This window comes from Streptopelia decaocto (genome assembly GCF_964273445.1).
Source record: "Streptopelia decaocto genome assembly, contig: HAP1_SCAFFOLD_1085, whole genome shotgun sequence".
Classification (NCBI taxonomy): domain Eukaryota; kingdom Metazoa; phylum Chordata; class Aves; order Columbiformes; family Columbidae; genus Streptopelia; species Streptopelia decaocto.
In genome coordinates, this window is record NW_028116050.1 from 1 (window position 1) to 24962 (window position 24962).

At 64.8% G+C, this 24962-nt stretch overlaps 1 protein-coding gene across 1 annotated transcript; it reads left to right on the top strand.

Annotated features, from left to right (window-relative positions):
- Positions 1–262: 262 nt before the first annotated feature.
- LOC309452422 (pre-mRNA-splicing factor SYF1-like) lies at positions 263–24663 on the top strand (the record flags this gene model as incomplete). Its single annotated transcript, XM_082077048.1, has 10 exons — positions 263–283; positions 1510–1629; positions 6459–6590; positions 9546–9677; positions 14007–14120; positions 15377–15539; positions 20051–20241; positions 22495–22617; positions 23253–23349; positions 24608–24663. 10 exons carry the CDS (start codon positions 263–265, stop codon positions 24661–24663), a joined length of 1149 nt encoding a protein of 382 aa, XP_081933174.1.
- Between the last annotated feature and the right edge of the window lie 299 nt (positions 24664–24962).

The following is a 24962-nucleotide window of genomic DNA, read 5'->3' on the forward strand; positions in this document are numbered from 1 at the left end:
GGGGACACAGGGACACTCGGGGACATTCGGGGCGTGATGGGGACACTGGGAACACTTGGGGGGGTGATGGGGATGTGGGGTGTAGGGGAACACTGGGGACACCAGGGACACGGGGACACTCAGGGGTGATGGGGACGTGGGACACGGGTGTATGGGGATGCGCGGCGACACAGGGGGACAGGGTGGGTTTAGGGGGACACAAGGACAGGGTGGGGATGTGGGGGGACACGAGGACACAGGATGTGGGCGGCTGTAGGGGGACATGGGGACACAGAGGGACAGGGTGAGTATGGGGGACATAGGGACGTGGGGACAGGGTGGGTATAGGGGGACACGGGGACATGGTGGGTATAGGGGACATAGGGACATGGGGACAGGGTGGGTATAGGGGGACATGTGGGGAGAGTGGTGGGTATACGGGGATGTGGGGGGACATTGGGACGTAGGGGGACATAGGGACAGGGTGGGTATAGGGGGACGTGGGGTCACAGGGGGACAGGGTGGCTATAGGGGAACATGGGGACATGGGGACAGGGTGGATATAGGGGGACATGGGGACAGGGTGGATATAGAGGGACATGGGGACACAGGGGGACAGGGTGGATATAGGGGGACGTGGGGACATAGGAGGACAGGGTGGATATAGGGGGACATGGGGATGTGGGGGGACAGGGTGGGTATAGGGGGACATGGGAACATAGTGGGATAGGGTGGGTATAGGGGGACAGAGGGACATGGGGACAGGGTGGGTATAGGGGGACAGAGGGACATGGGGACAGGGGGGTATATGGGGATGAAGGGACAGAGTGAGTATATGGGGATGTGGGGGGACACAAGGTGAGAATAGGGAGACACTTGGGGACACCAAGATGCCTACAGGTGACACCTGGGGACATTGGGGTGGCTTTATGGGACATACGGGGACATTGCGGTGGGTACAGGGGACACTCGGGGACACGGGGCGGGTGGAGGGGACACGTGTGCACAATGAGGCCATGCACCAGGGGGTGACGCTGGGGGGTGTCCCCACCGTGTCCCCCTTGTCCCCAGATCATCAGCACATACACCGAGGCCGAGCACCTCGGGGGTGTCCCCGTGGTGTCCCCAATGTCCCCTTTGTCCCCAGATCATCAGCACGTACACCGAGGCCGTGCACCCGGGGGGTGTCCCCATTGTCCCCTGTCCCCGTGGTGTGTCCCCATTGTCCCCTGTCCCCGCGGTGTCCCCAATGTCCCCTTTGTCCCCAGATCATCAGCACGTACACCGAGGCCGTGCACCCGGGGGGTGTCCCCATTGTCCCCGCAGTGTCCCCATTGTCCCCTTTGTCCCCAGATCATCAGCACGTACACCGAGGCCGTGCACCCGGGGGGTGTCCCCATTGTCCCCGCAGTGTCCCCATTGTCCCCTTTGTCCCCAGATCATCAGCACGTACACTGAGGCCGTGCACCTTGGGGGTGTCCCCATTGTCCCCTGTCCCCGTGGTGTCCCCATTGTCCCCTTTGTCCCCAGATCATCAGCACGTACACCGAGGCCGTGCGCACCGTGGACCCCCAGAAGGCCACGGGGCGGCCCCACGGGCTCTGGGTGGCGTTCGCCCGCTTCTACGAGGACAACGGGCAGCTGGAGGACGTGAGTGGCACCTGTCACCTCCTGGGGACACCGACTGTCACCTCCTGAGACACCCACCCACCTGGCATCCCTGGGGACACCGACTGTCACCCCTGGGGACACCCACCCACCTGTCAGCTCCTGGGGACACCGACTGTCACCTCCTGAGACACCCACCCACCTGTCAGCTCCTGGGGACACCGACTGTCACCTCCTGGGGACACCCACCCACCTGGCACCCCTGGGGACACCGACTGTCACCTCCTGAGACACCCACCCACCTGTCACCTCCTGGGGACACCCACCCACCTGTCACCTCCTGGGGACACTGACTGTCACCCCTGGGGACACCCACCCACCTGTCACCTCCTGGGGACACCCACCCACCTGTCACCTCCTGGGGACACTGACTGTCACCCCTGGGGACACCCACCCACCTGTCACCTCCTGGGGACACCGACTGTCACCTCCTGAGACACCCACCCACCTGTCAGCTCCTGGGGACACCGACTGTCACCTCCTGAGACACCCACCCACCTGTCACCTCTGGGGACACCGACTGTCACCCCTGGGGACACCCACCCACCTGTCACCTCTGGGGACACCGACTGTCACCTCCTGAGACACCACCCACCTGGCACCTCCTGGGGACACCGACTGTCACCTCCTGAGACACCCACCCACCTGGCATCCTTGGGGACACTGACTGTCACCCATGGGGACACCCACCCACCTGGCACCCCCGGGGACACCGACTGTCACCTCCTGAGACACCCACCCACCTGTCAGCTCCTGGGGACACCGACTGTCACCCCTGGGGACACCCACCCACCTGTCACCTCCTGGGGACACCGACTGTCACCCCTGGGGACACCCACCCACCTGTCAGCTCCTGGGGACACCGACTGTCAGCTCCTGAGACACCCACCCACCTGGCATCCCTGGGGACACCGACTGTCACCCCTGGGGACACCCACCCACCTATCACCTCCTGGGGACACCGACTGTCACCTCCTGAGACACCCACCCACCTGTCAGCTCCTGGGGACACCGACTGTCACCCATGGGGACACCCACCCACCTGTCACCTCCTGGGGACACCGACTGTCACCCCTGGGGACACCCACCCACCTATCACCTCCTGGGGACACCGACTGTCACCTCCTGAGACACCCAGCCACCTGTCACCTCCTGGGGACACCGACTGTCACCCCTGGGGACACCCACCCGCCTGTCACCTCCTGGGGACACCCACCCACCTGTCACCTCCTGGGGACACCGACTGTCACCTCCTGAGACACCCAGCCACCTGTCACCTCCTGGGGACACCGACTGTCACCCCTGGGGACACCCACCCACCTGTCACCTCCTGGGGACACCGACTGTCACCTCCTGAGACACCCAGCCACCTGTCACCTCCTGGGGACACCGACTGTCACCTCCTGGGACACCCACCCACCTGTCACCTCCTGGGGACACCGACTGTCACCTCCTGAGACACCCACCCACCTGTCACCTCCTGGGGACACCGACTGTCACCTCCTGAGACACCCAGCCACCTGTCACCTCTGCGGACACCGACTGTCACCTCCTGAGACACCCACCCACCTGGCACCCCCGGGGACACCGACTGTCACCTCCGGGAGCACCCACCCACCTGGCATCCCTGGGGACACCCACCCACCCACCCACCCACCTGTCACCTCCTGGGGACACCGACTGTCACCTCCTGAGACACCCACCCACCTGTCACCTCCTGGGGACACCGACTGTCACCTCCTGAGACACCCACCCACCTGTCACCTCCTGGGGACACCGACTGTCACCTCCTGAGACACCCACCCACCTGTCACCTCCTGGGGACACCGACTGTCACCTCCTGAGACACCCACCCACCTGTCACCTCCGGGGACACCGACTGTCACCTCCTGAGACACCCACCCACCTGTCACCTCCGGGGACACCGACTGTCACCTCCTGAGACACCCACCCACCTGGCATCCTTGGGGACACCGACTGTCACCCCTGGGGACACCCACCCACCTGTCACCTCCTGGGGACACTGACTGTCACCCCTGGGGACACCCACCCACCTGTCACCTCCTGGGGACACCGACTGTCACCTCCTGAGACACCCACCCACCTGTCAGCTCCTGGGGACACCGACTGTCACCTCCTGAGACACCCACCCACCTGTCACCTCTGGGGACACCGACTGTCACCCCTGGGGACACCCACCCACCTGTCACCTCTGGGGACACCGACTGTCACCTCCTGAGACACCACCCACCTGGCACCTCCTGGGGACACCGACTGTCACCTCCTGAGACACCCACCCACCTGGCATCCTTGGGGACACTGACTGTCACCCATGGGGACACCCACCCACCTGGCACCCCCGGGGACACCGACTGTCACCTCCTGAGACACCCACCCACCTGTCAGCTCCTGGGGACACCGACTGTCACCCCTGGGGACACCCACCCACCTGTCACCTCCTGGGGACACCGACTGTCACCCCTGGGGACACCCACCCACCTGTCAGCTCCTGGGGACACCGACTGTCAGCTCCTGAGACACCCACCCACCTGGCATCCCTGGGGACACCGACTGTCACCGCTGGGGACACCCACCCACCTGTCACCTCTGGGGACACCGACTGTCACCCCTGGGGACACCCACCCACCTGTCACCTCCTGGGGACACCGACTGTCACCCCTGGGGACACCCACCCACCTGTCACCTCCTGGGGACACCGACTGTCACCCCTGGGGACACCCACCCACCTGTCAGCTCCTGGGGACACCGACTGTCACCTCCTGAGACACCCACCCACCTGTCACCTCCTGGGGACACTGACTGTCACCCCTGGGGACACCCACCCACCTGTCACCTCCTGGGGACACCGACTGTCACCTCCTGAGACATCCACCCACCTGTCAGCTCCTGGGGACACCCACCCACCTGTCACCTCCTGGGGACACCCACCCACCTGTCACCTCCGGGGACACCGACTGTCACCCCTGGGGACACCCACCCACCTGGCACCCCCGGGGACACCCACCCATCTGTCACCTCCTGGGGACACCGACTGTCACCTCCTGAGACACCCACCCACCTGTCACTTCCTGGGGACACCGACTGTCACCTCCTGGGGACACCCACCCTCCTGGCACCCCTGGGGACACCGACTGTCACCTCCTGAGACACCCACCCACCTGTCAGCTCCTGGGGACACCGACTGTCTCCTCCTGGGGACACCCACCCACCTGTCACCTCCTGGGGACACCCACCCACCCACCCACCTGTCACCTCCGGGGACACCGACTGTCACCTCCTGAGACACCCACCCACCTGTCAGCTCCTGGGGACACCGACTGTCACCTCCTGAGACACCCACCCACCTGTCACCTCCTGGGGACACCGACTGTCACCTCCTAGGGACACCCACCCACCTGGCACCCCTGGGGACACCGACTGTCACCCCTGGGGACACCCACCCACCTGGCACCCCCGGGGACACCGACTGTCACCTCCGGGAGCACCCACCCACCTGGCATCCCTGGGGACACCCACCCACCCACCCACCCACCTGTCACCTCCTGGGGACACCGACTGTCACCTCCTGGGACACCCACCCGCCTGTCACCTCCTGGGGACACCGCCTGTCACCTCCTGGGACACCCACCCACCTGTCAGCTCCTGGGGACACCGACTGTCACCTCCTGAGACACCCACCCACCTGGCATCCCTGGGGACACCGACTGTCACCTCCTGGGACACCCACCCACCTGTCAGCTCCTGGGGACACCGACTGTCACCTCCTGAGACACCCACCCACCTGTCACCTCCTGGGGACACCGACTGTCACCTCCTGGGACACCCACCCGCCTGTCACCTCCTGGGGACACCGACTGTCACCTCCTGAGACACCCACCCACCTGTCACCTCCGGGGACACCGACTGTCACCTCCTGAGACACCCACCCACCCACCTGTCACCTCCTGGGGACACCGACTGTCCCCTGTGTCCCCAAACCCTGGGTGTCCCCCCATCTCCCCTAAACTGTCACCGTCCCCGTGTTCCCCCCAAACCTGCCTGTCCCCTGTGTCCCCAAACCCTGGGTGTCCCCCCATCTCCCCCAAACTCTCACTGTCCCCATGTCCCCCCAAACCTTTCTGTCCCCTGAGTGTCCCCTGGGTGTCCCCCCATCTCCCCCAAACTGTCACTGTCCCCATGCGTCCCCAAACCATCGGTGTCCCCCCATCTCCCCCGAACTGTCACTGTCCCCATGTGTCCCCAAACCCTGGGTGTCCCCAAACCATCGGTGTCCCCAAACCCTGCGTGTCCCCTCATCTCCCCCAAACTGTCACTGTCCCCATGTGCCCCCAAACCTTTCTGTCCCCTGAGTGTCCCCTGTGTCCCCAAACCCTGGCTGTCCCCTCATCTCCCCAAAAGTGTCACTGTCCCCATGTCCTCCCAAACCTGCCTGTCCCCTGTGTCCCCAAACCCTGGGTGTACCCCCATCTCCCCCGAACTGTCGCTGTCCCCATGTGTCCCCAAACCATTGGTGTCCCCAAACCATCTGTGTCCCCTCATCTCCCCCAAACTGTCACTGTCCCCATGTGTCCCCAAACCATCGGTGTCCCCAAATCATCGGTGTCCCCAAACCCTGGGTGTCCCCCCATCTCCCCCAAGCTGTCACCATCCCCATATGTCCCCAAACCTGCCTGTCCCCCATCTCCCCAGCTCTACCTGTCCCTCCGTGTCCCCCCTTGTCCCCATTGTCCCCGTGTCCCCTGATGTCCCCATTGTCCCCTGATGTCCCCATTGTCCCCTGCTGTCCCCAGGCCCGCACCATCCTGACCAAGGCCACCCGCGTGCGGTTCCGCCGCGTCGAGGACCTGGCGGCCGTTTGGTGCGAGTTCGGCGAGATGGAGCTGAGACACCACAACTACCAGGAGGCCCTGAGCATCCTGCGGGTACGGGGGGGTCCCCAAATCTGGGGGGGGTCCCCAAATCTGGGGGGGTCCCCAAACCTGGGGGGGGTCCCCTGGGGACAATGGGGATGCGGCCAGACGCCTGGGTCCCCTGGGGCTTGGGGGGGTGGAGCTGAGACACCACAACTACCAGGATGCCCTGAGCATCCTGCAGGTACGGGGGGGTCCCCAAATCTGAAGGGGGGTCCCCAAATCTGAAGGGGGGTCCCCAAATCTGAAGGGGGTCCCTGGGGACAGTGGGGATGCGGCCGGACGCCTGGGTCCCCTGGGGCTCGGGGGTGGAGCTGAGACACCACAACTACCAGGAGGCCCTGAGCATCCTGTGGGTACGGGGGGTCCCCAAATCTGGGGGGGTCCCCAAATCTAAAGGGGGTCCCTGGGGACAATGGGGATGCGGCCGGACGCCTGGGTCCCCTGGGGCTCAGGGGGTGGAGCTGGGATACTACATGGGGCCCTGAGCATCCTGTGGGTACGGGGGGGGGGTCCCCAAATCTGGGGGGGATCCTCAAATCTAAAGGGGGTCCCTGGGGACAGTGGGGACACGGCTGGACACCAAGGTCCCCTAAAGGGATGTTTAGGTTCCCTAAGGGGACATCTGGGCCACCCAAAGTGGGGGGGACACTTGGGTCCCCTGAAGTGACACTTGGGTCCCCTAAAGTGACACCTGGGTCCCCTGTGGGAACACCTGGGTCCCCTAAAATGACACTTGGGTCCCCTAAGGGAATTCCTGGGTCCCCTAAAGTGACACCTGGATCCCCTAAAGTGACACCTGGGTCCCCTAAGGGAGCACCTGGGTCCCCTATGAGAACTCCTGTGTCCCTTAACAGGACATGTGGGTCCCCTGAAGTGACATTTGGGTCCCCTATGGGAACTCCTGGGTCCCCTGTGGGCACTCTTGGGTCCCTTAACAGGACATCTGGATCCCTCAAAGTGACATCTTGGTCCCCTAAGAGGATGCCTGAGTCCCCTAAAGTGACACCTGGGTCCCCTGTGGGCACTCCTGGGTCCCCTATGGGAACTCCTGGGTCCCCTAAGGAAACACCTGGGTCCCCTATGGGAACTCCTGGGTCCCCTAAAGTGACACTTGGGTCCCCTAAGGGAATTCCTGGGTCCCCTAAAGTGACACCTGGATTCCCTAAGGGAACACCTGGGTCCCTTATGGGAACTCCTGGGTCCCTTAACAGGACATCTGGGCCCCTAAAGTGACATCTTGGTCCCTAAGAGGGTGCCTGAGTCCCCTAAAGTGACACCTGGGTCCCCTGTGGGCACTCCTGGGTCCCTTAACAGGACATCTGGATCCCTCGAAGTGACATCTTGATCCCCTAAAGGGACACCTGGGTCCCCTATGGGAACTCCTGGGTCCCTTAACAGGACATCTGGGTCCCCTAAAGTGACATCTTGGTCCCCTAAGAGGATGCCTGAGTCCCCTAAAGTGACTCCTGGGTCCCCTGTGAGCACTCCTGGGTCCCCTGAAATGACACTTGGGTACCCTAAGGGAACTCCTGGGTCCCCTAAAATGACACTTGGGTCCCACAAGAGGATGCCTGGGTCCCCTAAAGGGACACTTGGGTCCCCTAAGGGAATTCCTGGGTCCCCTAAAGTGACACCTGGGTCCCCTGTGAGAACTCCTGTGTCCCTTACCAGGACATCTGGGTCCCCTGAAGTGACATTTGGGTCCCCTAAGGGAACTCCTAGGTCCCCTAAGGGAACTCCTGGGTCCCCTAAAGTGACATCTTGGTCCCCTAAGAGGATGCCTGAGTCCCCTAAAGTGACTCCTGGGTCCCCTATGGGCACTCCTGGGTCCCTTTCCCCCCACACTGGGAGGGTGAGGGGGGTTCAGCCATGCGCTGTTGGGGGTTGTGGTGCCACCGCTGTCCCTGACGTGTCCCCTGGGTCCCCTGAAGTGACATCTTGGTCCCTTAACAGGACTCCTGGGTCCCCTAAAGTGACACCTGGGTCCCTTAACAGGACATCTTGGTCCCCTAAAGTGACTCCTGGGTCCCCTATGGGAACTCCTGGGTCCCTTAACAGGACATCTGGGCCCCTGAAGTGACATCTTGGTCCCCTAAAGTGACTCCTGGGTCCGCTGTGGGCACTCCTGGGTCCCCTAAAGTGACACCTGAGTCCCTTAACAGGACATCTTGGTCCCCTAAAGTGACGCCTGGGTCCCCTAAAGTGACATCTGGGTCCCCTAAAGTGACATCTTGGTCCCCTAAAGTGACTCCTGGGTCCCCTATGGGCACTCCTGGGTCCCCTAAAGTGACACCTGGGTCCCTTAACAGGACATCTGGGCCCCTAAAGTGACATCTTGGTCCCCTAAAGTGACTCCTGGGTCCCCTATGGGCACTCCTGGGTCCCCTAAAGTGACACCTGGGTCCCTTAACAGGACATCTGGGCCCCTAAAGTGACATCTTGGTCCCCTAAAGTGACTCCTGGGTCCCCTATGGGCACTCCTGGGTCCCCTAAAGTGACACCTGGGTCCCTTAACAGGACATCTGGGTCCCCTAAAGTGACATCTTGGTCCCCTAAGAGGATGCCTGAGTCCCCTAAAGTGACTCCTGGGTCCCCTGTGGGCACTCCTGGGTCCCCTAAAGTGACACATTGAGTCCCTTAACAGGACATCTGGGTCCCCTATGGGAACTCCTGGGTCCCCTATGGGAACTCCTGGGTCCCCTGTGGGAACACCTGGGTCCCCTATGGGAACTCCTGGGTCCCCTATGGGAACACCTGGGTCCCCTGTGGGAACACCTGGGTCCCCTGTGGGCACTCCTGGGTCCCCTAAAGTGACTCCTGGGTCCCCTGTGGGCACTCCTGGGTCCCCTGTGGGCACTCCTGGGACCCTTTCCTCCCACACCGGGAGGCTGAGGGGGGTTCAGGCGCGCGTGTCGGGGGCCGCGGTGCCCCCGCCGTCCCTGACGTGTCCCCCGGTGTCCCCAGCGAGCCACCGCGCTGCCCGCGCGCCGCGCCGAGTACTTCGACAGCTCGGAGCCCGTGCAGAACCGCCTCTACAAGTCCCTCAAGGTCTGGGCCATGCTGGCCGATCTGGAGGAGAGCCTGGGGACCTTCCAGGTGGGTGACACCCCCGGGACCCCCCCATGGGGTCCCCGACACCCCCATGGGGTCCCCAACCCCACCATGGGGTCACCAAACCTGTCCTGGAGTCCCCAACCCCCCCTGTAGGGTCCCCAACCCCCCCGGTGGGGTCCCCAACCCACCCTGAGTGTCACCAACCCCCCCATGGGGTCCCCAAACCACCCTGAGTGTCACCAACCCCCCCATGGTGTCACCAAACCTGCCCTGAGGTCCCCAACCCACCCTGAGTGTCCCCAACCCCACCATGGGGTCACCAACCCACCCCCAGGGTCTCCAACCCCGCCCCAGGGCCTGGGGACCTTCCAGGTGGGTGACACCCCCAGGACCCCCCCATGGGGTCACCGACACCCCCATGGGGTCCCCAAACCTGTCCTGGGGTCCCCAACCCACCCTGAGTGTCCCCAACCCCACCATGGGGTCACCAACCCACCCTGAGTATCACCAATGTCCCCTGGGGTCTCCAACCCACTCCAGGGCCTGGGGACCTTCCAGGTGGGTGACACTCCCAGGACCCCCCCATGGGGTCACTGACACCCCCATGGGGTCCCCAAGCCACCCATGGGGTCCCCAAGCCACCCATGGGGTCACCAACACCCCCGCGGGGCCACCAACACCCCCATGGGGTCACCAACCCACCCTGAGTGTCCCCAAGCCCCCCATGGGGTCCCCAAACCTGCCCTGGGGTCCCCAACCCCCCCTGAGTGTTCCCAACCCTCCCATGGGGTCCCCAACCCCCCAGGTGGGGTCCCCAACCCACCCTGAGTGTCCCCAACCCCACCATGGGGTCACCAAACCACCCTGAGTGTCAACAATGTCCCCCATGGGGTCCCCAACCCACCCTGAGTGTCACCAAGCCCCCCATGGGGTCCCCAAACCTGCCCTGGGGTCCCCAACCCCTCCCGTGGGGTCCCCAACCCTCCAGGTGGGGTCCCCAACCCACTCTGAGTGTCCCCAACCCCCCCATGGGGTCCCCAAACCTGTCCTGGGGTCCCCAACCCACCCTGAGTGTCCCCAACCCCACCATGGGGTCACCAACACCCCCATGGGGTCCCCAAGCCACCCATGGGGTCACCAACACCCCCGCGGGGCCACCAACACCCCCATGGGGTCACCAACCCACCCTGAGTGTCCCCAACCCCCCCATGGGGTCCCCAAACCTGTCCTGGGGTCCCCAACCCACCCTGAGTGTCCCCAACCCCACCATGGGGTCACCAAACCACCCTGAGTGTCACCAATGTCCCCCATGGGGTCCCCAACCCACCCTGAGTGTCACCAAGACCCCCATGGGGTCCCCAAACCTGCCCTGGGGTCCCCAAACCTGCCCTGGGGTCCCCAACCCTCCCGGTGGGGTCCCCAACCCACCCTGAGTGTCACCAACCCCCCCATGGGGTCCCCAAACCTGTCCTGGGGTCCCCAACCCACCCTGAGTGTCCCCAACCCCACCATGGGGTCACCAACCCACCCTGAGTGTCCCCAAGCCCCCCATGAAGTCCCCAAACCTGCCCTGGGGTCCCCAACCCCCCCTGAGTGTTCCCAACCCTCCCATGGGGTCCCCAACCCCCCCGGTGGGGTCCCCAACCCACCCTGAGTGTCCCCAACCCCTCCATGGGGTCCCCAAACCTGTCCTGGGGTCCCCAACCCACCCTGAGTGTCCCCAACCCCACCATGGGGTCCCCAAACCACCCTGAGTGTCACCAAGCCCCCCATGGGGTCCCCAAACCTGCCCTGGGGTCCCCAACCCCTCCCGTGGGGTCCCCAACCCACTCTGAGTGTCCCCAACCCCCCCATGGGGTCCCCAAACCTGTCCTGGGGTCCCCAACCCACCCTGAGTGTCCCCAACCCCACCATGGGGTCACCAACCCACCCCCAGGGTCTCCAACCCCACCCCAGGGCCTGGGGACCTTCCAGGTGGGTGACACCCCCGGGACCCCCCCATGGGGTCACCGACACCCCCATGGGGTCCCCAACCCACCCATGGGGTCCCCAACCCACCCTGAGTGTCCCCAACCCCCCCATGGGGTCCCCAAACCTGTCCTGGGGTCCCCAACCCACCCTGAGTGTCCCCAAGCCCCCCATGGGGTCCCCAACCCACCCATGGGGTCCCCAACCCACCCTGAGTGTCCCCAACCCCACCATGGGGTCCCCAACCCACCCTGAGTATCACCAATGTCCCCTGGGGTCACCAACCTCCCCATAGGGTCACCAACCCCACCCCAGGGCCTGGGGACCTTCCAGGTGGGTGACACCCCCGGGACCCCCCCATGGGGTCCCCGACACCCCCATGGGGTCCCCAACCCACCCATGGGGTCCCCAACCCACCCATGGGGTCACCAACACCCCCGTGGGGCCACCAACACCCCCATGGGGTCACCAACCCACCCTGAGTGTCCCCAAGCCCCCCATGGGGTCCCCAAACCTGCCCTGGGGTCCCCAACACCCCCACAGGGTCCCCAACCCCACCATGGGGTCCCCAACCCACCCTGAGTGTCACCAAGCCCCCCATGGGGTCCCCAAACCTGCCCTGGGGTCCCCAACCCCTCCAGGTGGGGTCCCCAACCCCCCCATGGGCTCACCAACCCCCTCCATGGGGTCCCCAACCCACCCTGAGTGTCACCAACCCCCGCATGGGGTCCCCAAACCTGTCCTGGGGTCCCCAACCCCCCCTGAGTGTCCCCAACCCCACCATGGGGTCACCAACCCACCCTGAGTATCACCAATGTCCCCTGGGGTCACCAACCTCCCCATAGGGTCTCCAACTCCACCCCAGGGCCTGGGGACCTTCCAGGTGGGTGACACCCCAGGACCCCCCCATGGGGTCCCCGACACCCCCATGGGGTCCCCAAACCTGTCCTGGGGTCCCCAACCCACCCTGAGTGTCCCCAACCCCACCATGGGGTCACCAACCCACCCTGAGTGTCACCAATGTCCCCTGGGGTCTCCAACCCACTCCAGGGCCTGGGGACCTTCCAGGTGGGTGACACCCCCGGGACCCCAACATGGGGTCCCCGACACCCCCATGGGGTCCCCAAGCCACCCATGGGGTCACCAACACCCCCATGGGGTCACCAACCCACCCTGAGTGTCCCCAAGCCCCCCATGAAGTCCCCAACCCACCCTGGGGTCCCCAACCCACCCTGAGTGTCCCCAACCCCCCCATGGGGTCACCAAACCTGTCCTGGGGTCCCCAACCCACCCTGAGTGTCCCCAACCCCCCCATGGGGTCACCAAACCACCCTGAGTGTCCCCAACCCCCCCATGGGGTCCCCAAACCTGTCCTGGGGTCCCCAACCCACCCTGAGTGTCCCCAACCCCCCCATGGGGTCACCAACCCACCCCCAGGGTCTCCAAGCCCGCCCCAGGGCCTGGGGACCTTCCAGGTGGGTGACACCCCCGGGACCCCCCCAATGTCACCCCCGGGATCCCCAACACCCCATGTGGGGTCCCAAACCCCTGGGGGGGACAGTTTGGGTGCTGCCCCCCACCTATCCATGGGGGGGCTGCTGACCCCTGGGGGTGCCCCAGTTTGGGTGCTGACCCCCCCATGTTTCCATTTTTGGGTGCTGACCCCCCCATGTTTCCATTTTTGGGTGCTGAGCCCAGGGGGGTGTTTGGGGTGTCTGTCTTTGGGTGCTGACCCTGGGGGGTGTCTGGGGGTGTATTTTGGGTGCTGACCCCAGTTTTGGGTGCCCCCCCAGTCCACGCGGTCAGTGTCCGAGGGTGCTGACCCCGGGGGGTGTTTGGGGTGTATTTTGGGGTGCTGACCCCCTTGTCCCCCCCAGTCGACACGAGGGTGCTGACCCCTGGGTATCTGGGGGTGCCTGGTTTTGGGTGCTGACCCCGGGGGGTGTTTGGGGTGTATTTTGGGGTGCTGACCCCCCTGTCCCCCCAAGTCCACCGGGTCGGTGTACGAGGGTGCTGACCCCTGGGGGTCTGGGGGTGTCTGTCTTTGGGTGCTGACCCCGGGGGGTGTTTGGGGTGCCCCATTGTTGGGTGCTGACCCCAGTTTTGGGTGCCCCCCCAGTCCACGCGGTCAGTGTACGAGGGTGCTGACCCCTGGGTGTCTGGGGGTGTCTGGTTTTGGGTGCTGACCCCTGGGTGTCTGGGGTGCCTGGTTTTGGGTGCTGCCCCCGGGGGGTGTCTGGGGGTGTATTTTGGGGTGCTGACCCCCCCGTCCCCCCCAGTCCACCCGAGCGGTGTACGATGGTGCTGACCCCTGGGTATCTGGGGGTGCCTGGTTTTGGGTGCTGCCCCCGGGGGGTGTCTGGGGGTGTATTTTGGGGTGCTGACCCCCTGTCCCCCCCCCAGTCCACCCGAGCGGTGTACGAGCGCATCCTGGACCTGCGCATCGCCACCCCCCAGATCGTCATCAACTACGGGCTGTTCCTGGAGGAGCACGGCTACTTCGAGGACAGCTTCAAGGTGGGGACACGGGGACACGGGGGGGACGTGGGAACACTGGGGGGACGTGGGGACATGGGGACACTGGGGGGACGTGGGGACACTGGGGGGACATGGGGACACGCTGCTGTTGTGTTTCAGGGGACGTGGGGACACTGGGGGGACGTGGGGACACTGGGGGGACATGGGGACACTGGGGGGACATGGGGACACGCTGCTGTTGTGTTTCAGGGGACGTGGGGACACTGGGGGGACATGGGGACACGCTGCTGTTGTGTTTCAGGGGACGTGGGGACACTGGGGGGACGTGGGGACACTGGGGGGACATGGGGACACTGGGGGGACATGGGGACACGCTGCTGTTGTGTTTCAGGGGACGTGGGGACACTGGGGGGACATGGGGACACTGGGGGGACACGGGGACACTGGGGGGACATGGGGACACGGTGCTGTTGTGTTTCAGGGGACATGGGGACCCTGTGGGGACATGGGGACACTGGGGGGACATGGGGACACGGCACTGTTGTGTTTCAGGGGACATGGGGACCCTGCGGGGACATGGGGACACGGCACTGTTGTGTTTCAGGGGACGTGGGGACACTGGGGGGACATGGGGACACGGGGACACTGGGGGGACGTGGGGACACTGGGGGGACATGGGGACACTGGGGGGACGTGGGGACACTGGGGGGACATGGGGACACGGCACTGTTGTGTTTCAGGGGACGTGGGGACCCTGTGGGGACATGGGGACACTGGGGGGACATGGGGACACGGTGCTGTTGTGTTTCAGGGGACGTGGGGACACTGCAGGGACATGGGGACACTGGGGGGACATGGGGACACGGTGCTGTTGTGTTTCAGGGGACGTGGGGACACTGGGGGGACGTGGGGACACTGGGGGGACGTGGGGACACGGGGACACCGGGGGGACATGGGGACACTGGGGGGACATGGGGACATGGTGCTGTTGTGTTTCAGGGGACGTGGGGACCCTGCGGGGACATGGGGACACTGGGGGGACACGGGGACACTGGGGGGACATGGCGCTGTGTGTTTCAGGCGTACAAGTGGGACCCTGGGCACACTGTGGGGACCCTGGGGACACTGTGGGGACCCTGGGCACACTGTGGGGACCCTGGGGACACTGTGGGGACCCCGTGGCTGTGTTGCAGGCGTACGAGCGGGCCATGGGGATAGTGTGGGGACACATGGGGACCCCGGGGACACTGTGGGGACCCTGGGGACACCCTGGGGACACCGTCACTGTGTTGCAGGCGTACGAGCGCGGCATCGCGCTGTTCCGCTGGCCGCACGTGGCCGACGTGTGGCACACGTACCTGACCAAGTTCGTGGCGCGGTACGGCGGGCGCAAGCTGGAGCGGGCACGGGACCTGTTCGAGCAGGCGCTGGACGGCTGCCCCCCCCGATACGCCAAGAGTACGGACACGGGGACACTGCGGGGACAGGGGGGACATGGGGACATTGGGGATGTGGGGACACTGGGGCCATGGGGACATTGGGGGGACATGGGGACACCAGGGGGACAGGATGGGTTCAGGCTGCCCCCCCCCGATACGCCAAGAGTACGGACAGGGGGACACTGCGGGGACATTGGGGACATGGGGACATTGGGGACATTGGGGATGTGGGGACACTGGGGACATGGGGACATTGGGGGGACATAGGGACACCAGGGGCACTGGGGACACCAGGGGGACAGGATGGGTTCAGGCTGCCTCCCCCGATACGCCAAGAGTACGGACATTGGGGACACTAGGGGGACATGGGGGGGACAGGGGGACATTGGGGACATGGGGACACTGGGGGGACATGGGGACATTGGGGACACTGGGGGGACAGGGGGACATTGGGGGGACAGGGGGACATGGGGACATTGGGGGGGACATGGGGGCACCGGGGACACTTGGGGACATGGGGACACTGGGGGGACATGGGGGCACTGGGGACATTGCGGGGACATGGGGACACTGGGGACATTGGGGGGACATGGGGACACTGGGGGGACATGGGAACATTGCGGGGACATGGGGGACAGGATGGGTTCAGGCTGCCCCCCCCGATACGCCAAGAGTATGGACACGGGGACGTGGGGACACTGGGGGGACGTGGGGACACTGGGGGGACATGGGGACATTGGGGGGACAGGGGGACATTGGGGGGACATGGGGGCATTGGGGACATGGGGGCACTGGGGACATTGGGGGGACATGGGACATTGGGGGGACAGGGGGACATTGGGGACATTGGGGGGACACAGGGGCACTGGGGGACATGGGGGACAGGATGGGTTCAGGCTGCCCCCCCCAATACGCCAAGAGTACGGACACCGGGGACGCGGGGACACTGCGGGGACAGGGGGACATTGGGGGCACATGGGGACATTGGGCACATGGGGACACTGGGGGGACATGGGGACATTGGGCACATGGGGACACTGGGGGGACAGGGGGACATTGGGGGGACGTGGGGACATTGGGGGGAGATGGGGGCATTGGGGACATGGGAGCACCGGGGACAATGGGGGGACATGGGGACATTGCGGGGACATGGGGGACAGGATGGGTTCAGGCTGCCCCCCCCCGATACGCCAAGAGTACGGACATGGGGACATGGGGACACTGGGGGGACATGGGGACACTGGGGGGACATGGGGACATTGCGGCCATGGGGACATTGCGGGGGACGTGGGGGCACTGGGGACATTGGGGTACTGGGGGACATAGGGACACCAGGGACATGTGGGACAGGATGGGTTCAGGCTGCTCCCCCCGATATGTCAAGAGTACAGACATTGGGGGGACATGGGGACATGGGGGCACCGGGGACAATGTGGGGACAGGGGGACAATGGGGGGACAGGGGGACATGGGGACATTGGGGGGGAGATGGGGGCACCGGGGACACTGGGGGGACATTGTGGGGGACATGGGGGCACCGGGGACACTGGGGGACATGGGGACACTGGGGGCATTGTGGGGACATGGGGACATTGGGGACATTGGGGGGACATGGGGGCACCGGGGACACTGGAGGGACATGGGGACACTGGGGACATGGGGGCACCGGGGACGTTGGGGACACCAGGGGGACAGGATGGGTTCAGGCTGCCCCCCCGATATGCCAAGAGTACGGACACTGGGGGGACATGGGGACACTGGGGGGACATGGGGGGACATGGGGGCACCGGGGACAGGATGGATTCAGGGTGGTCATATACAGCCTATAGCACCCTTGGGACCCCCATACCCCCCCTCTACCCCCCCCAAGAGGTGGGTGCTGCCCCCCCATGGGTGCTGTCCCCCCCCAGCGATCTTCCTGCTGTACGTGGGGCTGGAGGAGCCGTTTGTCCTGACCCATCACACCATGGCCATATACAACCTATAGCACCCTTGGGACCCCCTGGGACCCCCATACCCCCCCCCAGAAGTGGGTGCTGCCCCCCCCACGGGTGCTGTCCCCCCCAGTGATCTTCCTGCTGTACGCGGGGCTGGAGGAGCCGTTTGTCCTGACCCATCACCCCATGGCCATATACACCCTATAGCACCCTTGGGACCCCCATTACCCCCCCGTATCCCCCCCAGAGGTGGGTGCTGACCCCCCCCATGGGTGCTGACCCCCCCATGGGTGCTGTCCCCCCCCCAGCGATCTTCCTGCTGTACGCGGGGCTGGAGGAGCCGTTTGTCCTGCCCCATCATGCCATGGCCATATACACCCTATAGCACCCTTGGGACCCCCATTACCCCCCATAACCCCCCGTACCCCCCCCAAGAAGTGGGTGCTGACCCCCCCCGCCCCCCCAGCGATCTTCCTGCTGTACGTGGGGCTGGAGGAGCCGTTTGTCCTGCCCCATCACACCATGGCCATATACACCCTATAGCACCCTTGGGACCCCCATTACCCCCCTGTACCCCCTGTGACCCCCCCAAAAAGTGGGTGCTGACCCCCCCCGCCCCCCCAGCGATCTTCCTGCTGTACGTGGGGCTGGAGGAGCCGTTTGTCCTGCCCCATCACGCCATGGCCATATACACCCTATAGCACCCTTGGGACCCCCTGGGACCCCCATTACCCCCCCCCAGAAGTGGGTGCTGACCCCCCCATGGGTGCTGTCCCCCCCCCAGCGATCTTCCTGCTGTACGTGGGGCTGGAGGAGCCATTTGTCCTGCCCCATCACGCCATGGCCATATACACCCTATAGCACCCTTGGGACCCCCATTACCCCCCCGTATCCCCCCCAGAGGTGGGTGCTGACCCCCCCCATGGGTGCTGCCCCCCCCATGGGTGCTGTCCCCCCCCAGCGATCTTCCTGCTGTACGCGGGGCTGGAGGAGCCGTTTGTCCTGCCCCATCACGCCATGGCCATATACACCCTATAGCACCCTTGGGACCCCCATTACCCCCCATAACCCCCCCATACCCCCCCCAAGAAGTGGGTGCTGACCCCCCCCGCCCCCCCAGCGATCTTCCTGCTGTACGCGGGGCTGGAGGAGCCGCTTGTCCTGCCCCATCACCCCATGGCCATATACACCCTATAGCACCCTTGGGACCCCCATTACCCCCCCGTACCCCCACCCAGAGGTGGGTGCTGCCCCCCCCATGGGTGCTGTCCCCCCCCAGCGATCTTCCTGCTGTACGTGGGGCTGGAGGAGCCGTCTGTCCTGCCCCATCACACCATGGCCATATACACCCTATAGCACCCTTGGGACCCCCGTTACCCCCCATAACCCCCCGTACCCCCCCCAAGAAGTGGGTGCTGACCCCCCCATGGGTGCTGTCCCCCCCCCAGCGATCTTCCTGCTGTACGTGGGGCTGGAGGAGCCGTTTGTCCTGCCCCATCACACCATGGCCATATACACCCTATAGCACCCTTGGGACCCCCATTACCCCCCGTTACCCCCCATAACCCCCCATAACCCCCCGTACCCCCCCCAAGAAGTGGGTGCTGACCCCCCCCGCTCCCCCAGTGATCTTCCTGCTGTACGCGGGGCTGGAGGAGCCGTTTGTCCTGCCCCATCACGCCATGGCCATATACACCCTATAGCACCCTGGGGACCCCCTGGGACCCCCATTACCCCCCCCAGAGGTGGGTGCTGCCCCCCCATGGGTGCTGTCCCCCCCCCCCAGCGATCTTCCTGCTGTACGTGGGGCTGGAGGAGCCGTTTGTCCTGCCCCATCACGCCATGGCCATATACACCCTATAGCACCCTTGGGACCCCCTGGGACCCCCATTACCCCCCCCAGAGGTGGGTGCTGCCCCCCCCATGGGTGCTGTCCCCCCCCAGCGATCTTCCTGCTGTACGCGGGGCTGGAGGAGCCGTTTGTCCTGCCCCATCGCACCATGGCCATATACACCCTATAGCACCCTTGGGACCCCCATTACCCCCCATAACCCCCCGTACCCCCCCAAGAAGTGGGTGCTGACCCCCCCTGCCCCCCCAGCGCTCTTCCTGCTGTACGCGGGGCTGGAGGAGCCGTCTGTCCTGCCCCATCACACCATGGCCATATACACCCTATAGCACCCTTGGGACCCCCATTACCCCCCTGTACCCCCTGTGACCCCCCCAAAAAGTGGGTGCTGACCCCCCCCGCTCCCCCAGTGATCTTCCTGCTGTACGTGGGGCTGGAGGAGCCGTTTGTCCTGCCCCATCACGCCATGGCCATATACACCCTATAGCACCCTTGGGACCCCCATTACCCCCCGTGACCCCCCCTAGAGGTGGGTGCTGACCCCCCCATGGGTGCTGCCCCCCCCATGGCTGCTGTCCCCCCCCCAGCGATCTTCCTGCTGTACGTGGGGCTGGAGGAGCCGTCTGTCCTGCCCCATCACACCATGGCCATATACACCCTATAGCACCCTTGGGACCCCCTGGGACCCCCATTACCCCCGCCAGAGGTGGGTGCTGCCCCCCCCATGGGTGCTGTCCTCCCCCAGCGATCTTCCTGCTGTACGCGGGGCTGGAGGAGCAGTTCGGGCTGGCCCGTCACGCCATGGCCGTGTACGACCGGGCGACGCGCGCGGTGCTGCCGGCGCAGCAGAGCGACATGTTCAACATCTACATCCGGCGCGCCGCCGAGCTCTACGGCGTCACCCACACCCGGCCCATCTACCAGAAGGCCATCGAGGTGGGGACGCGGACACGGGGCTTGGGGACACTTCAGGGGGTTGGGGATATGGGGATACTGGGGGGCATGGGGACAGCAGGGGGCTTGGGGACATCATGTGGGCTTGGGGACACTGGGGGACATGGGGACATTCTGTGGGCTTGGGGACATCCTGTGGGCTTGGGGACATGGGGGTACTGGGGGGCTTGGGGACATCCTGGGGGCTTGGGGATATGGGGACAGCAGGGGGCTTGGGGACAGCAGGGGGCTTGGGGACATCCTGGGGGCTTGGGGATATGGGGACAGCAGGGGCCTTGGGGACAGCACAGGGGTTGGGGACAGCATTGGGGTTGGGGACATCCTGTGGGCTTGGGGACATGGGGATACTGGGGGACATGGGGACATCCTGTGGGCTTGGGGACATCCTGTGGGCTTGGGGACATGGCGATACTGGGGGACATGGGGACACTGGGGGGCATGGGGACAGCAGGGGGCTTGGGGACATGGGGACAGCAGGGAATTGGGGACATTCTGTGGGCTTGGGGACATCATGTGGGCTTGGGGACAGCAGGGGGCTTGGGGACATCATGTGGGCTTGGGGACATGGGGATACTGGGGGACATGGGGACAGCAGGGGGCTTGGGGACATCCCATGGGCTTGGGGACATCCTGTGGGCTTGGGGACATGGCAATACTGGGGGACATGGGGACATCATGTGGGCTTGGGGACATGGGGATACTGGGGTCATGGGGACAGCAGGGGGCTTGGGGACATCCCATGGGCTTGGGGACATGGGGGTACTGGGGGGCTTGGGGACATCGTGTGGGCTTGGGGACATGGGGATAGCAGGGAATTGGGGACATAGTGTGGGCTTGGGGACATCCTGTGGGCTTGGGGACATGGGGACATCCTGTGGGCTTGGGAACATGGGGATACTGGGGGGCATGGGAACAGCACAGGGATTGGGGACATGGGGACAGCAGGGAATTGGGGACATGATTTGGGCTTGGGGACATCACATGGGCTTGGGGACATTCTGTGGGCTTGGGGACATGGGGACATCCTGTGGGCTTGGGGACATGGCGATACTGGGGGACATGGGGACGTCATGTGGGCTTGGGGACATCCTGTGGGCTTGGGGACATGGCAATACTGGGGGACATGGGGACATCATGTGGGCTTGGGGACATCCTGTGGGCTTGGGGACATGGGGATACTGGGGGTCTTGGGGACATCCCACAGGCTTGGGGACATCCCACAGGCTTGCGGACATGGCGATACTGGGGGGCTTGGGGACATAGTGTGGGCTTGGGGACAGCTGTTGTCCCCCTGTGGTCACTGCTGTCCCTGCATGGTCACCACTGTCCCCATAGGGTCACCGCTGTCACCCTATGGTCACCACTGTTCCCCTGTGGTCACCACTGTCACCCTATGGGCACCACTGTCCCCTGTGGGTGCTGCTGTCCCCATATGGTCACCACTGTCACCCTGTGGTCACCACTATCACGCTATGGGCACCATTGTCCCCCTGTGGGTGCTGTTGTCACCATATGGTCACCACTGTCCCCCTGTGGGTGCTGTTGTCCCCATATGGTCACCACTGTCACCCTGTGGTCACCACTATCATGCTGTGGGTGCTGCTGTCCCCTGTGGGTGCTGCTGTTACCCTCTGGTCACCACTGTCCCCATATGGTCACCACTGTCCCCTGTGGGTGCTGCTGTCCCCATATGGTCACCACTGTCCCCAGTGGGTGCTGTTGTCCCCATATGGTCACCACTGTCCCCATATGGTCACCACTGTTCCCCTGTGGGTGCTGCTGTCCCCATATGGTCACCACTGTCACCCTGTGGTCACCACTATCACCCTCTGGTCACCACTGTCCCCTTGTGGTCACCACTGTCACCCTATGGGCACCACTGTCCCCTGTGGGTGCTGTTGTCCCCATATGGTCACCACTGTCCCCCTGTGGTCACCACTGTCCCCATGTGGTCACCACTGTCCCCTGTGGGTGCTGCTGTCCCCATATGGTCACCACTGTCACCCTGTGGTCACCACTGTCACCCTATGGGCACCACTGTCCCCTGTGGCTGCTGTTGTCACCCTCTGGTCACCACTGTCCCCATATGGTCACCACTGTCCCCTGTGGGTGCTGTTGTCCCCATATGGTCACCACTGTCCCCCTGTGGTCACCACTATCACGCTGTGGGTGCTGCTGTCCCCTGTGGGTGCTGCTGTCCCCCGTGTCACCGTGTCACCGTGTCCCCACGCCCAGGTGCTGGGTGACGACGCGGCGCGGGAGCTGTGCCTGCGCTTCGCCGACATGGAGTGCAAGCTGGGCGAGGTGGATCGGGCCCGCGCCATCTACACCTACTGCGCCCAGATCTGCGACCCACGGGTGAGCACCCACGGGTGGGGGCACCCATGGGTGGGGGGGGCACCCATGGGTGGGGGGGACACCCAAGAGTGGGGGGACGCCCAAGAGTGGGGGGACACGAGCTGGGCGAGGTGGATTGGGCCCGCGCCATCTGCACCTACTGCGCCCAGATCTGCCACCCACGGGTGAGCACCCACGGGTGGGGGCACCCAAGGGTGGGGGGGCACCCATGGGTGGGGGGTGATGGGGAGAACACGAGGTGGGCGAGGTGGATCGGGCCTGCGCCATCTACACCTACTGCGCCCAGATCTACGACCCACGGGTGAGCACCCACGGGTGGGGGCACCCAAGGGTGGGGGGCACCGAAGGGTGGGGGGGCACCCATGGGTCGGGGGGGACACGCAAGAGTGGGAGACACGAGCAGACGTGGGTGTCCCCATGTCCCCTGATGTCCCCATGTCCCTTGATGTCCCATGTCCCCTCATGTCCCCTGTTGTCCCCATGTCCCCAGATCACAAGCGTGTTCTGGCAGATGTGGGTGTCCCCGTGTCCCCTGATCTCCCCTGATGTCCCATGTCCCCTCATGTCCCCATGTCCCCTGATGTCCCCTGATGTCCCATGTCCCCTCACGTCCCCCGTTGTCCCCATGTCCCCAGATCACGGGCGCGTTCTGGCAGACCTGGGTGTCCCCATGTCCCCTGATGTCCCATGTCCCCTCATGTCCCCCGTTGTCCCCATGTCCCCAGATCACGGGTGCGTTCTGGCAGACCTGGGTGTCCCCATGTCCCCTGATGTCCCATGTCCCCCGTTGTCCCCATGTCCCCAGATCACAGGCGCGTTCTGGCAGACGTGGGTGTCCCCATGTCCCTCATGTCCCCTGATGTCCCATGTCCCCTGTTGTCCCCATGTCCCCTGATGTCCCCCGATGTCCCCATGTCCCCCGATGTCCCCATGTCCCCTCATGTCCCCTCATGTCCCCTGTTGTCCCCATGTCCCCAGATCACAGGCGCGTTCTGGCAGACGTGGGTGTCCCCCTGTCCCCTGATCTCCCCTCATGTCCCCATGTCCCCTCATGTCCCATGTCCCCTCACGTCCCCCGTTGTCCCCATGTCCCCAGATCATGGGCGCGTTCTGGCAGACGTGGGTGTCCCCATGTCTCCTGATGTCCCATGTCCCCTCATGTCCCCTGTGTCCCCATGTCCCCAGATCACAAGCGTGTTCTGGCAGATGGGGGTGTCCCCATGTCCCCTGATCTCCCCTGATGTCCCATGTCCCTTCATGTCCCCATGTCCCCTGTCCCCTCATGTCCCCTGTTGTCCCCGTTGTCCCCAGATCACGGGCGTGTTCTGGCAGACCTGGGTGTCCCCATGTCCCCTCATGTCCCCTCATGTCCCATGTCCCCTCATGTCCCCATGTCCCCTGATGTCCCCTGATGTCCCCTGATGTCCCCTGATGTCCCATGTCCCCCTGTGTCCCCATGTCCCCAGATCACGGGTGCGTTCTGGCAGACGTGGGTGTCCCCATGTCCCCTGATGTCCCCTGATGTCCCATGTCCCCCGTTGTCCCCATGTCCCCAGATCACGGGCGCATTCTGGCAGACGTGGGTGTCCCCATGTCCCCTGATCTCTCCCGATGTCCCCATGTCCCCTGATGTCTCCATGTCCCCCGATGTCCCCATGTCCCCTCATGTCCCCTCATGTCCCCTCATGTCCCCTGTTGTCCCCATTGTCCCCAGATCACAGGCATGTTCTGGCAGACATGGGTGTCCCCATGTCCCCTGATCTCCCCCGATGTCCCCATGTCCCCTGATCTCCCCTGATGTCCTATGTCCCCAGATGTCCCCATGTCCCCTGATGTCCCCATGTCCCCTGATGTCCCCTCACGTCCCCCATTGTCCCCGTGTCCCCAGATCACGGGTGCGTTCTGGCAGACGTGGGTGTCCCCATGTCCCCATGTCTCCTGATGTCCCATGTCCCTCATGTCCCCTGTGTCCCCATGTCCCTGTCCCCAGATCACAAGCGTGTTCTGGCAGACGTGGGTGTCCCCGTGTCCCCTGATCTCCCCTGATGTCCCATGTCCCCATATCCCCTGATGTCCCATGTCCCCTCATGTCCCCTGTTGTCCCTGTTGTCCCCAGATCACGGGTGCGTTCTGACAGACATGGGTGTCCCCATGTCCCCTGATGTCCCATGTCCCCTGTTGTCCCCATGTCCCTCATGTCCCCTGATGTCCCATGTCCCTCATGTCCCCCGTTGTCCCCATGTCCCCAGATCACAGGCGTGTTCTGGCAGACGTGGGTGTCCCCATGTTCCTCATGTCCCCTGATGTCCCATGTCCCCTGATGTCCCCTGTCCCCTCACGTCCCC